This window comes from Melopsittacus undulatus, chromosome 7 (genome assembly GCF_012275295.1).
Source record: "Melopsittacus undulatus isolate bMelUnd1 chromosome 7, bMelUnd1.mat.Z, whole genome shotgun sequence".
NCBI lineage: Eukaryota > Metazoa > Chordata > Aves > Psittaciformes > Psittaculidae > Melopsittacus > Melopsittacus undulatus.
Window position 1 is genome coordinate 41,353,876 of NC_047533.1, and position 14,959 is coordinate 41,368,834.

The following is a 14,959-nucleotide window of genomic DNA, read 5'->3' on the forward strand; positions in this document are numbered from 1 at the left end:
AATATTGCACTATGAAACTGCTATGAATTAAAGTTTCATGCTCCGTTTTGAAAATTATACAACTCATTACCGAAAAGGGGCAAGTAACAGACAGCAATTTTTCATCAATCAGGAAAAAAAAATTAAGTTACATGTTACGGAGCACATACACATGCTACTGCAGAGGTTAAAAAAAGCCAAACCCACAACCTATCTAGCAAACACCTTTAGACTGAATATTACTGTTCTAATTATGTGATATATCTAGCAATTGGCATTCAAAATATTATATATTGAAATTAATAACTTCAGGAAACATTCAAAAGTAAGACTGTGAGCAAGAGATACCATGGACTTGTCAACTCACAGCTTCTGTGGCACCTTTTTACATCCCAGAGCAATACATCAGATACTGATGTATACTGATGTATACTATCTGCATATGTATACAGTCTATATATACACCACATTCAGATATGCAAGGAAAAAAAGTGGTCAGTTGCCTGTAAAGAGCTATCAAGCAACCTACAGCTGGAGAAGTGTCTGTGAAGCATAAATTCATTTGCTGAAGTTTCTTTAGTCGGTCACAAAGGATTACTTTGTTTTAAGGTAATGAAGCCTACCAGACCATCAGTCATATGACTTCTGCTTCAAGAACTGCTAGTCTGCCTTAAGTTATTGCTATATCTCTTACCATTTCAGCAGCTGGGTCAAAGCTGTCTGTAGCTGGTTTGTTCTCAAGAACCTCAACCCACAGCATACCTGAAAACTGCCTCCCGAAGGCACAGCATGAAGCTGCTCTGAACTGTAGCATATAAAACACTGGATGGACCCAGCTGAAATGCAGCTATAAATACGTGGCTTGCATAGCTCTCTGCTACTAAAAAAGATGCTTAACTAGATAACCAGAAACCCGAGAGCGCGATGAACATGACTGCTGAGTCAAACAGAGAGTAATTCGGGACCACATATGGAGGAAGCAGAAGGAGTGAGGGGGAGGAGAGAAAAAAAAAGCAGCAAGTCCCCGTACCCTGGAAGCCGCCCGGGAAAGCGGCGGGGCGAAGGGGGACCCGCAGCCCTGCCTGCCCGCCCGCGGGGGCCACAGCGCCAGCGGCCCCGGCCCAGCCCTCCCGATGCCCGCCTCGCACACACCGCCCGGGCACCGCAGCGGCACGACAGGACATCGCAAACCACCCGGCGGCCGTGCCGGTCCTGGGGCGCCCTGTCCCGCCGCCACGACACACCGGCTCCGCCACCGGGCCACACGACTCTGCCGCCAGTGCTACCGCCAAGGCCGGGTCTGAGCGTGGGTCCCTCCCACCCGCCGGCACCGCTCCCCCCCCAGTACCGAGGGACCCGGGCGGGCCGGCCACGCCACGGTGCTCGCTGCCAAGCGGCTGGGCCTGGCCCCGCGCCCCCATCCCGCGTCACTGCACACCGCTGTGCTCCGCACCGCTGTCCCGGCGGGCTCCGGGAGCCCCGCAGCCTGCCACCCGCCCTGCCGCAGCACTCACACGGGCGGCAGCAACATCTCCATCGCGGCTCCGCTCAGACTTCTTGCATGCAAGGCGGGCGCGGCACGCTGCCACCAGCACCATGCCAGCTGCGCTGCCCCGCCGCGGGGTGCCGGCTGCGCCCGACCGGCGGAGCCCCCGCTACCCGCCGGGAGCCGCCAGCGCTGCCCACTTCCGGGTTCCCGCCCGCGGGAGGGCGGTGGCGGGGACGGGCCGCGGCGCGCAGGCGCGACGGTGGGGGACAGCGGGGGACAGCGGGGGTGCCCGGCCCCTGTGAGGTGCGGAGGGAGGGTGCGCTTCAAGACGTGTTGGTGACCCCGGTCCCGAGTGGGCAGGCTGCGACCCGCCGGAGCCTCCCGCCTGGGGGCTGCGCTGGGTGTCCTAGGGGCTGTGACTTGCTGCCCCTCGGTGGGGCTTTAGGAAGAGGACGGTGGGGTGCTGCTGCCTTTTGTTGGGAGAAACGTGGCTTTCAAGTGGCAGGAGCCTGGGAGTGATGCTTTCTCGGCCCTAAGACGAGCGCGCATCTCCCACGGCCCAGGAGAGCAGAGGCTTGGGTCGGACCGGACACATCTCGCTGTCTCACAGGGGCCACGGCCCACAAGGTGCCCAGACCAGGGGGACCTCGGCCCAGCGTGGGTGACTTGGGGCACTTGCGTGGGGATGCAGGGGTGCTTAAGTCCTTAAGTCCGTTTTTTCCATAAGTGACACAGGCCTCTGTGACAAGACCCATCCCCAGGTGCACACTGCAGAGGACTCTCTGAGCATCGTCCCAGGGCAGCCGTGGAGTTGGCCTGACACGGGATCACACAGGTGGCTGCAGCTTGAGCCGGGGCCAAAGCAAAGCCTGAACGTGCACTGAGGTGAAGAAGAATGCTGCATTTGAACAAGCTGCAGCGATGGTGCTCTACTTCACAGTGACCTGGTAGATCTCATCTGTTTTTATTCAATCCTGCCCAGCAGAACAGCAGCTGTGCCACTCAGAACAGCAGCCATTCTGTCTATATTCATACTATCACAAACGTTGCTGACGTTGAGCATTAAGTACTTGAGTTGTGTTTTAATGTTTAATTCAGTAGCCTCTGTGATGCAGAATGGCAAAAAGAAACATGAACAGGGCAGTGATCTATTTCAAATGTGTGCCTTTATAAGCAACACTAATTCAAGCAGTAATAAAAAAAACTACTTAAGCAACTTCTGACTTGTGACATTCAATAATAACTTAATGTACTTAAACCTCTGTAAGTTACTTTCTAAATCTTACAAGGTTGTGTAGTGGAAGATGAGTTTAGCAAGCTGAATGCAATTCAGGCATTTAAATCTGATAGCATCTGTGAAAATAAAATGTGTCTTCACTGGAATAAGAGATTTTATGTTGACAAGCTCTGAAATTAATACATCTATCATTAACAGACCAACACTATTTTTCTAAGAGTGAGAGGAGTTTGAGAATAGCTAATATAAGTAGAGGGCAAACCAGAAAATGGCAGGTGTGTTTCAGGTGAGGAATATTACAGATTAATATGTAAAGCCTTCCCCAGTGTTTCTAATAAAGTCACAGGTTATTAAAACTAAATGTATTTTAATTTGTCGTTTTCATGTTTGCCAATATAATACTATGCCTTCCTTGAAAAACGTCATTTTATTTTTCTCAGTTTAACAATCTTCTTTCAATACACTGTGATGTTTGATCTGGGAACAATTCAGAATTATTTCAATGGGTTTCCACGGGAGGTTTTTCTAAATTAAATAGTTGTTAATTGTCAGTGCCTGTTTTTACAAAGTCTGTGCTTCGTAACTGCTGAATTTGTCTCTTCTCAAGAGACCATTAGATTTTTCTCTAGGTTGTATTGGAGAAAACAGGGTACTTGTTAAAGATTTGAAAGATGCAACTGCTTGCAGGGCAGTCTGCTCTAAAGGGGCCAGCTAGAAATAATGTACTCCAAAATGGAGGTTTAAAATTCAGCTGGCTCTGTGTGTCATCCTGTCAGCAAGCTCTGAGTTCCTAAACAGGTCTGGCCTGGGTAGATCAGAGAGTTGCTGACAACTGTCACATCACAATTTCAGGTTTCTGGGCCCTACAGTAAACGCGTGTTACTTTGTCAGACAAGGATCCTAGCTTTTACTGATGCATAAGACCCAAGTGAATCCTACTAGTAACCGTGTTTAAGGGTTCGCATTAGATTATGAGGCCATCTTAAACTTGTCTGGGACCTGTCGAGGGGTTTTTTGTTCACTACTCACATATAGCTCCTGCAAGCACATAGGCAGCTGCAGATTCTAGTCCTTATAACATGGTAGAACTGTTTAATAACATTCATTCTTAAATAAACATTAAGCATTTTCAACCTGAGACTTATTTTGTTTTCTTGCAGTGTTGTTTTGGCTTTTGAGCCAAATGTTTAATGTCAGTTGAAGCAACTTCTATGATGGAGAACATCAAAATAGGGCAGGGTTCTATTTTCTTTTTCCTAAAATTATGTCTTTGTACTTCAATAACACTGAAAAGAATCGTGAACAGCTCAAACAAAAAAAGGCTGAAGCCAAGCTGTGTTATGTATTTATGGCAAAACAACTTTTATACCTACCCATGGAAAAACACATCCTTTAAATACAGTGTTTGGATTTTTATGGGATTCTGACAGATCCAACACCTTTTCTTAGAAAAGAACTTTCAAAGAAAAAATATGTTTACATATGTGTGTGGGTGTGTATCTATGTAGTTTTGAAAGGAAATAGGCTACATTTCTTAACTATGATGAAACACCTGCCATTTTTGTTTATGCTGCAGCAATTCAGATCACTGCATTTACTGAGGAAATTCCTTGTCATGTTTAGGAGTGCCACTGTAACAACTGTTGGTACTTTCCCACTTGTTTAGAGAGTTCCAAAGGAATGCTGCCAACACTTATTTATGATTGCATAGTTCTTTGGATATGTTGACATTAGAAACACTTTACTATTGAAATCCTGATGCTACAGGTCAGTGAAGTACATCTACTGAAAATGAAACTATGCCAGCAAAGCACTGGTTTTCAGCAAGACAGTTCCACAAGTTACACAGTCCTACAAAAGGAATAAACAATCCTGGTAAAAGTGAATGTAATTGCATGTATACACAGTGGTTCATAAGCATATTTAAGGGATCACGCACCTTGCTGACATGGTCACGTTAAAAGAAATTGAGTTAGATTTAGCCACACAGAACATTGAAATAAATTCTTACTAGTATTTTTGACAATTGCAGGTTAGAAAGACCACTCCAAAAAAGACAAAAATACATTTGTAAGAACATGTACTCTTTTTTAAGATACTAAGAAGTCATACCTTCTTAATGATGTGGGCAGAATACTTATGAGAAGATGCTGCTAAGGCTGCATTTCTTCTCATGCAAGAGGAAGAAGACAGGAAGGGGCCAGAATTGAAGGCGTAAGTACCTCTCTGTACTCCTGTTGCTTCAAACAGAAAAACAAAGTTCTTTGTCACTTTATTAGCTGATAGATTATCCATTATACTTGCATCTTACTGAATTTAGTACTGGGTAATTTATTTATAAAATGTATTTAAAAACAAGTATGTACTTATCCAATATATTTCAGGGCACACATCCATTTTTCCCTGCACACTTCACCCCCAGTAACATCACATCCAGCAACAGACTTGCAAACAGCTAAGGCCCCTGCATCTAAGTTCATCCACAAGGACCTATGTGGAATTCATTACAGGACTTGAGGTCAACACAGACATTAGGTATTGATGCTTTTTTTTTTTTTGTCTAAGACACCAGTAAGAATATCAACATTAACCCAGCATTAACTGATCTTGAAAGACCTCACTCTATTGGAAAAGACTTCTGCTTCCCCAGAAGAGTGGATCATTTTAAAATTTCAGAGGACCACTGAGCTAAGGACATGAATGCAGTTGAGAAGAATTATACTGAAAAGTAATTTGAAAAGGAAAGGCAAGAATATGCATGCAGCAGATTGAGATAGGGACCAGATTGCAGAGGGATTGCAGAGGAATATGTACTGGAGAGTAGGCAGTGAGAGAAAAAATAAGACGTGTAAATTGGGAATGTGAAATAAGGAATAGCAAAGCAGCTGCTATCAAAAATAAATTGTACAGTGACCAAAACCAGTTAAAGTTAAATACAATTAAGCATGGATAAATATATTTATCCTTTTCTAGCATTATCCTTCTGTGTAAGAAATTGCTGCAGCACTAAGAATGATACACACTTAATGACAAAAGCTGAAGGGTAAAATTTACTCTGTGAAATTCACGGACCTTATAATGATGATGATGGAAATTAGTAACTTAGAACTGTTTTTTCAGTGTTCAAAGACAGACATGGTGTAATTTCCAGAAAGACTTGGTGTGTCACACAGTCTAGTAAACAGGCTTTAAACAGTTTTGGAAAAGAAGGGCCAAATGGTGTGACACTTCTGAGTCCTGCTTAATGGAGAAGACAGGTGCTTGTTGTCAGTTCTGAACAATACAGAGCTCCTGGCAGATGACAAATTCATTTTAGTGCCACAGAAAAAGGAAGCTCTCACTCAAGTAAGCATTATGAATGGAAACAAGTGTTGGTCATGGCCTTGATTCATATTAGTACTGCGAACTACTGAGATGCAAAGCAGAGATCTTGATGAGCAGATCCAAGGCCCAGTGATGTGAAGGTTTGGATTTCACATATGGTGTGTCTCTGAGATGACTATGAAAGAAGTGGACCAACTCCTACTCTGAAACCCGTAGACTTGCATTGCTTCCTGTGTACTGGATAAGGCAATCACATCTCTATGCTGAGTGGATTCCATTAACTGAACCAGCAGAAAGAAGCAGGAGGCCCATCAAAAATAGATTTCACCTTGTAGCCATGTGCTCATGATGCAAAGGTAGTGGCAGAAACCTGCAGCAGGGATTTCTTAGGGAAAGCTGCACCATCCCAATCAGCAGCAGTCAAAGCTGATAGTGCAGTTCCACCCTTCAAAACAGGTACCTTAATAAATACGTTCTGCACAGTCTGCGGGTACAGCCTACACAGGATTTACAACATCCAGTCTTTAGCAGAACATACCATGCAGATAAGCAGGACCATTACAGTAGGCTCCTTGTTCACAGCGGTCATCTCAGTCATTGTTTTTTTGGGGGGTTTTTTTTGTTGTTTTTTATCATTTTACTTTAAAACAGTGTAGATTATTATTTTGTTCATTCATACTTCACTTGTTAAAACATTATTTTCTTGAAAAAATGAAGAAAAAGTAGTTTTCATCATAGGTATGAACTGGAAGGTACTATATCTCACAGCCCAGAAAGCCAACCCTATCCTGGGCTGCATCAAAAGAAGTGTGACCAGTAGGTCGAAGGAGGTGATCCTGCTCCTCTGCTCTGCTCTCATGAGACCTCACTTGAAGTATTGTGTGCAGTTCTGGTGTCCTCAACATATGAACGACATGAAGCGAGTCCAGAGGAGGGCCAACGAGGATGGTAAGAGGGCTTAGTACCTCCCGTGTGGATAGACTGAGAAAGTTGGGGCTGTTCAGCCTGGGGAAGAGAAGGCTGCGTGGAGACCTCATAGCAGCCTTCCAGTATCTGAAGGGGGCCTACAAGGATATCAGAGGAACTGTTCATTAGGGACTGTAGGGATAGGACAAGGGGTAATGGGTTTAAACTTAAACAGGGGAAGTTCAGATTAGATACAAGGAAGAAGTTCTTTACTGTGAGGGTGATGAGGCACTGGAACAGGTTGCCCAGAGAAGTGATGAATGCTCCATCCTTGTCATTGTTGAAGTCCAGGTTGAACAGAGCTTTGGGCAACATGGTCTAGGGTGAAGCATTCTGGCCCATGGCAGGGGGATTGGAACTAGATAATCTTAAGGTCCTTTCCAACCCTAACTATTGTATGATTCTATGATTCTCTATCACATACAATGCCATCAAAGTCCATGTAGAATCATAGAATAGTTTCGGTTGGAAGGGACCTTAAAGTTCACCTACTTCTAGCCCCCCTGTCATGGGCAGGGACACCTTCCAGATTGCTCAAAAGACCCATCCAATCTGGCCTTGAACACTGACAGGGAAGGAGCATCCTCCATCACTTTTCTATCACATTCTCCACTCAAACAACAATACTGTAAAATAGTCCTAACCAAGTCAATCAACTAATACACAGCCTTTTGACAGGAAAAGAGATACATCTCATTCATTAAAATTACACTTAAACAATTGATATGCTGCCATCTAGTGCTTACTGAATGCACAATCATACGGAGCAATTTACTGATTGCAGTAGTTCTTGGGGTCTATGACTGGCCTATAGCAAACCAACAGTTAAACTCACGAATTTGCATGTAGTCATGCATGTAGTGACCTTACCTAAGAACAATAACTGGGGGCAATTTACACTCTGAAAATGATGCTGAAAGAATCAATCTGAATATGTATTGTTTCATATGCATATAAACCACACTGGAGGAAAAGTATTTGCAGTCTACAGCAGTGGAGGGGGCATTCAGTGAAAATTAAGTATGGTGTAGACAGGGAAAAAGCAAGTGGAATATAGTTCATGCATTGTACAAAATCTTTTGCTGTACCAAGAGGCAATGAAATCAAAGACATTAAAATATTTAAAGATTATATTCGGGGGATCACAGCAATAACAATCACATAGGGGTAGTTACTGCATATAATTTTGCACAGACAGGTTGTTCATCGAAAATGAAAAGCATATCAAGCTGCTGTTCAAGAAATAGAATAAATCCTCATTTGGAATAGTGATGTTTTGTTGCGTGTTTTTGGGGGGCTGTATGTAAGGAAGACAAGAAGGTATTGTGACTTCATAGTAAAGATTAAGGAAAGAGCTCAGGATCACTACACAGCTCTGCAGAATGTCAATTAAAATTGGACTTATTTAAATTAAAAAAAAAAAAATGAAGAGGAAATTCAAGTCAAAGACAAGCATGACAAGGTTTAGTCAATAATTGTTCTACAAGCAGATGCTCATAAAATGAGTAGTTTGTTATGGTGTTCCTAGAATACAATTTTCATTGGTATCAGGAAAAGCCAGTTTTAATATGTGAAAGAAGAATATTATGATCCAGTCTAATATACTGGGAGACAAAAATAGGTACCCTCAGAATCTAAAATATTGAAAAGACTACCTTGTCAGAGTGCTAATATTTAACCATACAGGCTAAAAAGTTAGCTAGTTACCTAGTTCTCATCAAGTCCATCATATGTTTTTCAGACAAAATAGTAAATGAAAAAATCTAAAAAAAAAAAGGTAGAGAGAAAAACCTATTTTTTTCCTTCAAATTTCATCCTTTGTCTTTATTTTATCAGTAATTCTCTTGAGCTAAATTATCAAATATTTCTCCTTTTTAATGAAAATTATCCTAGATAGTATATAACCTAAACCCAAACATTTTCTGAAACAGCTCTGCATTTCCCTTTATATAAGTAAATGCTTGTCACAGTGTGATGACTTTATAATACAATCTAAACAGAAATGTGAATTTGAAAAATCAGAAGAAAGTGAAAAAATCTATAGTTAAAAATTGTTCTTCAGAGGGAATACTTTTCACTCTGCAAATTAGGTGTTTGCTTAAGCCCTAAACCATTTAAAACGCTAAAACTCTTCTTTAGCACAAAGTGAATAAAATATATTATGATGCTTAGTTCCAATGTTTTATTTATCCTTTTGGTGTATATTTATAAAAATAAAAATTGATTAATTTTATACCTTCTTTAATGTATTTTTATTTGCTTTTCAATGAGTAAGAGTGCCCATTGGGTTGTTCACAATTCTTCCATTCAGTGTTACTTTACATCCTTTGTCTCATTCGCACTAAGCAGCCAAAATTCAGCTGTACTAACACACAACTGTACTAACTTATCTATCTGTTTTCATCAGTCCTATCTCTGGACTTTGTTATGGACACATTAGATATTTTGCCAAATGATTTGTACTAATAGATTACCTGAATTAACCAATGGCCACACTGTCTCCAGCATTCTAATTTGTATATTAATTGATGAAAGACTTAAAGAATTTTTATCCCAGTGCAATGCTCTTCTCTCTTCAATAGCTTGCACTTAAAGGCCACAGAATTTTTAATGGAAATTTTATTTAGAAAGCTGAAGTTCATAGCAAGTGGCAGGTTTTGATTACATGAGTACCATGTACAAACAGCCCCATGCTGTTCACCACAAAAAGCTTACACTTGCATGATGTGAAAATCTGAAACCATACGTGGAGAGAAAGATTGAAGTTCCTTTATTTTAAACATATTCAGCAGTGAACTGTTTTCTAATCTCCATAAGATTTTAAAAACTTACAGAAGCTTGAAATCAAATAAGTACCTGTGAAGCGTCTGTCATTTGAGGCTAGAATATAGACTGCTCTTACTGCAGTATGACTGTCAGGATTCTTACAACCAATTAATGCAAATAAAACTGTCTTTACTGTTATTCCTACCTTTTCACTTCCCAGCTGTATTTTTAGTTATGCAGGAATCTGTCACAACCCCATATTCTCAGAACAGAGTGTATTCTTTATATAGAGATGAATATAGTTTAAGTACTAATTGTACCTGCAAGATGAATAAGAAACAGTAATAATAATTACACCTTATGGTTGAATGTGAAAAAGGTTGTGAGCCCCATCCTGTTTCCCTTCGTGCCAAATTTTAAATAAAACTGAAAGGAAGAAAAGTAGGTATTAGGCCTCTTTGTGAGGATACAGTTGTGAAAGTCTCCAAATATTTCAATTATTACTGATACAGAAAAGGTTATGCCTAAGTATAGGATTTAATCCTGAGTATCTAATCTACTTAGCTTTGCTTAAGGGCAGCTGGCAAATAAGGGTAGTATAGCATGACATTATTGGGCCATACCACATCTGTTTACCTTACCGTCATTGGATATCTTTACCATTACTGATGGAGTTGCAGAGGAAGTAATTTAAGAATAGGCCATATCTTAATCTGGTTTAGACCCCTCAGCACTGGATCAGCCCTCAGAAGCAGACTCAAGTCACAAGCACTAAAATGACAATGTCTGAAAAATTTGCCAGAAGATGGAACAGAAGAAAATTCTTACTTCATTAAAACATTACTTACATCATTAAAACCTCTTGCTATAAAAATTACCTGTAAATCTACTAATTAGAACAATACATCAAAACCAAACCAAAGATTGTGTAATCTAGTGAGAACAAAAGTAGACTACTGCTATAAAGGTTATATACATATTTTAAGTAAACTAGTAGAAATTGACAGTCATGTATTTCTAAAAATGCCAAAACTGATGTTGTGTATAGTAAATATTTATGCACTTCAAATATTTAAACTTGTGATTTTCTCCAACTGTGCTTTTCAGTATACTTGTTGAGACGACTTCATTTATCATTCAGTAGAAACAATACTTACAATTTTATGTATGTGTGTGTGTATATATAAAATTCTACATATTCAAATGAGTGCTAATAAATATAAACTTCCTGGGACCTTAAGATTTAAAAATTACACATACAAGAATTTATTTAAGTGATTTTATCTCTAACACTTCTCTAATAGCATGTATTATTCACACTGCATATATCTATGCAAGCCATTGGAGAGAGGTGGTTTCTAAGTATGATAGCATGTATTATTCACACTGCATATATCTATGCAAGCCATTGGAGGGAGGTGGTTTCTAGGTATACAACAACCTGCAGTAATTGATCAAATTTCTAAATCTCTGAACAGAGAAATAGCAACTACTTAGTAGCAATTGTGTTCACTTTTTAAATAGTATGCTGCTAATACAGTGTTGACCTGGCTGTATTGAATATCTGAAGAAACAGGCTAACACCAAGATTATAGTTAGCCTATTTCATGGAGACTGGCAACAGGAGAAGTACTTCCACAACTGAAATTATGATATAAAAAGGGATAGTTACTTGAGCTTGTGTACCCAAGTAATGAATCAAATCCTGATGTTAGGCTTCTTGATTCCTAAGTCTTTGACCAACTGTTCAAAATAACTACTTTTTTTTTTTTTTTTAATTATCCCTCTTTCCTCCTTACTCTTTCCTGTCAGATATCATCCCTGCCAAATTCAGAATCCAAACCTTCCAGCTTAAAGGGCAAAAACGTGTACATTCCTAAGAATGCAGGTAAGCAAGCAAACAGAATGAGGAGAAACAATATGAAGAAATGTGCAGTTAAGCATTTTATGTGGTCATAAATGAAATCAATAACATGGAATGATAAAAACCTGTTTTGTAAGACCTTTTTATTGGTTTTGGGGTGGTTTGGTGGGGTTTTTTGTTGTTTTTTTTTGTTTCTTAAAAAAAGTTTAGTGTTATTTTAATTCTTTTTATAAATAAACTGCTATAAAGTATTTTTAATTAATATAAATGTATTTATAGTAAAAATTTATTCTAGCCATTGTCATTAACTGGCACTGCTGTTAGCTTCTTGGCTGTGGGACCAGGCACAATGCACTGCACACTAGCATTTCTGGTTATTCCAGAACAGATGTGCTCATCAGAGCACAGACATTGTTGCTCCTTGCAAAACAAGCAAAAGGTAAAGACTTCATGTTTTTCAAGCTGAGGAAAAGCTTGGACAAAGGCACTCAGGTAAATTGTGTTATTATACAAAGAAATGAGAAGTTCTGGCAGTCACACAACACACTCATGAAAATTGCACAATCAAGTTTCAGACGGATCTATTGAACTTCCCTTACCTGTGATGGTTATTAGACCTGTGTAAATGTAGAGCACCCCTGCCAAGCTAACTACCTGGCAAGGCAGAACACCTTACAAAAGTAATACGAATAATCTGAACAGTAGCCAGAGAACTGTGGCGTCACTTCACTGTCACAGAAAGCCTTTGTGCTCTGGCTGCTGATTAGTAGGATTTGTGTTCTTGTGACAAAGGAAAAAAGAGGAAGCATGAGGAAGGAAAAAAGAGGAAGCATAAGGAAGAAACCAAAAGAGCATTTGGGCTGAGGAGCTGGAACTGAGCAGGCTCTTGCCACAGGAGGTAGATTTAATCTTACTGAAACCAACAAGTTCAAGGCTTGATTTTTATTTAAGGTAGTCACCCAGTGTGTTCAACATTTGTATCTATGTAAAACTAGAACAAATGAACAGAAGTGATGAGTGTAAATGCTCTGGGTGAAAGGTTTCAATTGTGTATTTTTCTACGAGAAGATACCCAAGAGAAGTCATAGAAACACATGAAAAACTTGGACAGCCTGAAGAAAGCCATACCTCAAAAACAGCTTTCACCCCTTGCCACTTCTGCACTCTTTCAAAGAGACAGATCTATGCCAGCTGTTCAGAATGACAGTCCTGGCTTCTCTTAAGTAGTACATGAAGAATAATTCCAATCTGGAGATGATACAATCTTACTGTCTTTCAAGCCCAGCTTTGGTCCTCTTCAGTGTCCTCACTAACATATGCTCAAGGCTCAGGGATGGTCAAGTAGAACAAACAGAAGGTTGAGAAACATTAGCAGATGAACAGAGCACAACAGGTAATAAATATGCTGTTTTACAAACTAATACTATGCACATGCTTGAACACTATGTCATGATCCTTACAGTTTCAGAAAGGATATAGCTGAAAAAGATCAGAGAATCTAACAAATTTTACCAAAGAATAACTAAGTAGTATTCAGCATAAAAAAGGGTGTCAAGGAGTAATAAGATAGACACCCATGAGCAGCCATAGTCTTTCTCAGTGTGAGAACAACGATTATAAAATTAAATTAGCAGTGGGCAGGTTTTGAAGAAAACGTGTTTTTTTACAAAATATACAACCAGAATGGACCAGAAATATCTTTGACAACTTATAAAGTGCCTTGTGCATGCTAATAAAACCTTCTACAATAAAGTAACCTGCTCAGTTGATGCGAGGTGAGTGGTGGGCACTATCTACCTGGATTTCTCTAGGCTTTTGATATGGTTTCCCACAGCCTCCTCCTAGAGAAAATTATGCATTACGGTCTAGACAAGTGGTCTATGTGGTGGGTGGGAAACTGGCTGACAGGGTGCACCCAGAGGGTGGTGGTAAATAGGTCCTTTTCAAACTAGTGATTCATCACTACTGGGATCCCCCCCAGGGATCAATATTGGGTCTAATACTGTTTAGTGTCTTCATTAGTGATCTGGATGGTGGGATCAAGTGTACCCTGATAAAGTTGCTGATGATACCAAACTGAATGGGAAAATGGACACTTTTGAAGGGAGAGACTCTGCAGGAAGATCTTCATAGGCTGGAAAACTGGGATAACAAGAACCTGATGAAGCTCAACAAGGACTAATGTCTTGCACCTGGGTAAACATAGTCCAAGAGTGCAGCACAGGCTGGGATCTACTTGACTGGGGAACAGCTCTGTGGAAAGTGGCTTGGGGATTCTGGTGGACAGCAAGCTCAATGTGAGTGAATAGTGTGCAGCTGTGGCAAAGAAAGCCAACAGGATGCTGTTGGCATCAACAAGGGCATCACCCACAGAGTGCTTCTCTGTGCTTGTCAGGCCATACTTGAAACACTGTTCAGTTTTGGTTCCCACTATTCAAAAAAGATGTGGACAGGCTGGAATGGGTGCAGAGAGAGCCATAAAAATGATAAAAGGACTAGGAAGCCTGTAGTATGAGAGACTGAGACAGCCAAGTTTGTTCAGCCTTAAGAGAAGGAGCCTCAAGGGAGATCATGTTCCATCATTTAAAGGATGGCTGCAAAGAAGATGGGGACTCCCTTTTTACAAGAAATCACATGGAAAAGACAGAGGTAATGGGCACAAGTTACTCTGTGGGAGATTCCAACTGGACACAAGAGGAAGATTTTTCACCATGAGAACAATCAGCCATTGGAATAATCTCTCCAGGGAAATGGTGGATTCCCCAACACTGGGCACTTTTAAGATTCAGCTGGACAGAGGTCTGGGACATCTAGTCCAGGTCATGCTTTGCCTGAAAAGCTGGACCAGATGATCCTTGAGGTCTCCTTTGAACCTGGTATTCTATGAAAAAATTCTGTTGTCTGAAGGGACAGACATATTCATGCAAAAGACATCAAGTGGAAAAAAGTGTCTAGACTCCCTCCCTTCCTCAAGAAGTCCCTGCAAGACAGACTGTTGGAGATGGAGATACACAGCAAGCAGAATGCAGCACTACACTGCTTCATACCCGCAGTTTTGCCCGGCATCTGCTGCTGTTCTGCTTTCCCCTCCCTGCGATGGACCTTGAGCCATCTGTTCTGTAAGGACACCGACCCTGGGCCTGCAGTTAACTAGTTCTCTTTTTAAATTCAGTCTCAGGCTGCCGAGTCAACCTGACCGAGCATCGCCAAGGGAGAGCGCGGCCCCGGGAGGGGCCCTGGCTGCTGCCTTACACAGCCCAAGCCCGGCCCCCTGCTCCGCGATGTGTCAAGCCCTCAACCCCAGGGCAAGAAACGCGGCCAGAGGCAGGCGGGG

The 14,959-nt window shown here is 41.2% G+C and overlaps 1 protein-coding gene across 1 annotated transcript in view; it reads right to left on the minus strand.

Annotated features, from left to right (window-relative positions):
- Positions 1 to 1,651, minus strand: part of KLHL2 (kelch like family member 2) — a 60,116-nt gene extending 58,465 nt beyond the window's left edge. The window contains exon 1 of the mRNA XM_005145502.3: positions 1,494 to 1,651. Within this exon, the coding sequence (XP_005145559.1) occupies positions 1,494 to 1,516 (23 nt within the window). The 5' untranslated portion in view covers positions 1,517 to 1,651. The remainder of the gene's footprint in view (positions 1 to 1,493) is intronic.
- Positions 1,652 to 14,959: the final 13,308 nt, after the last annotated feature.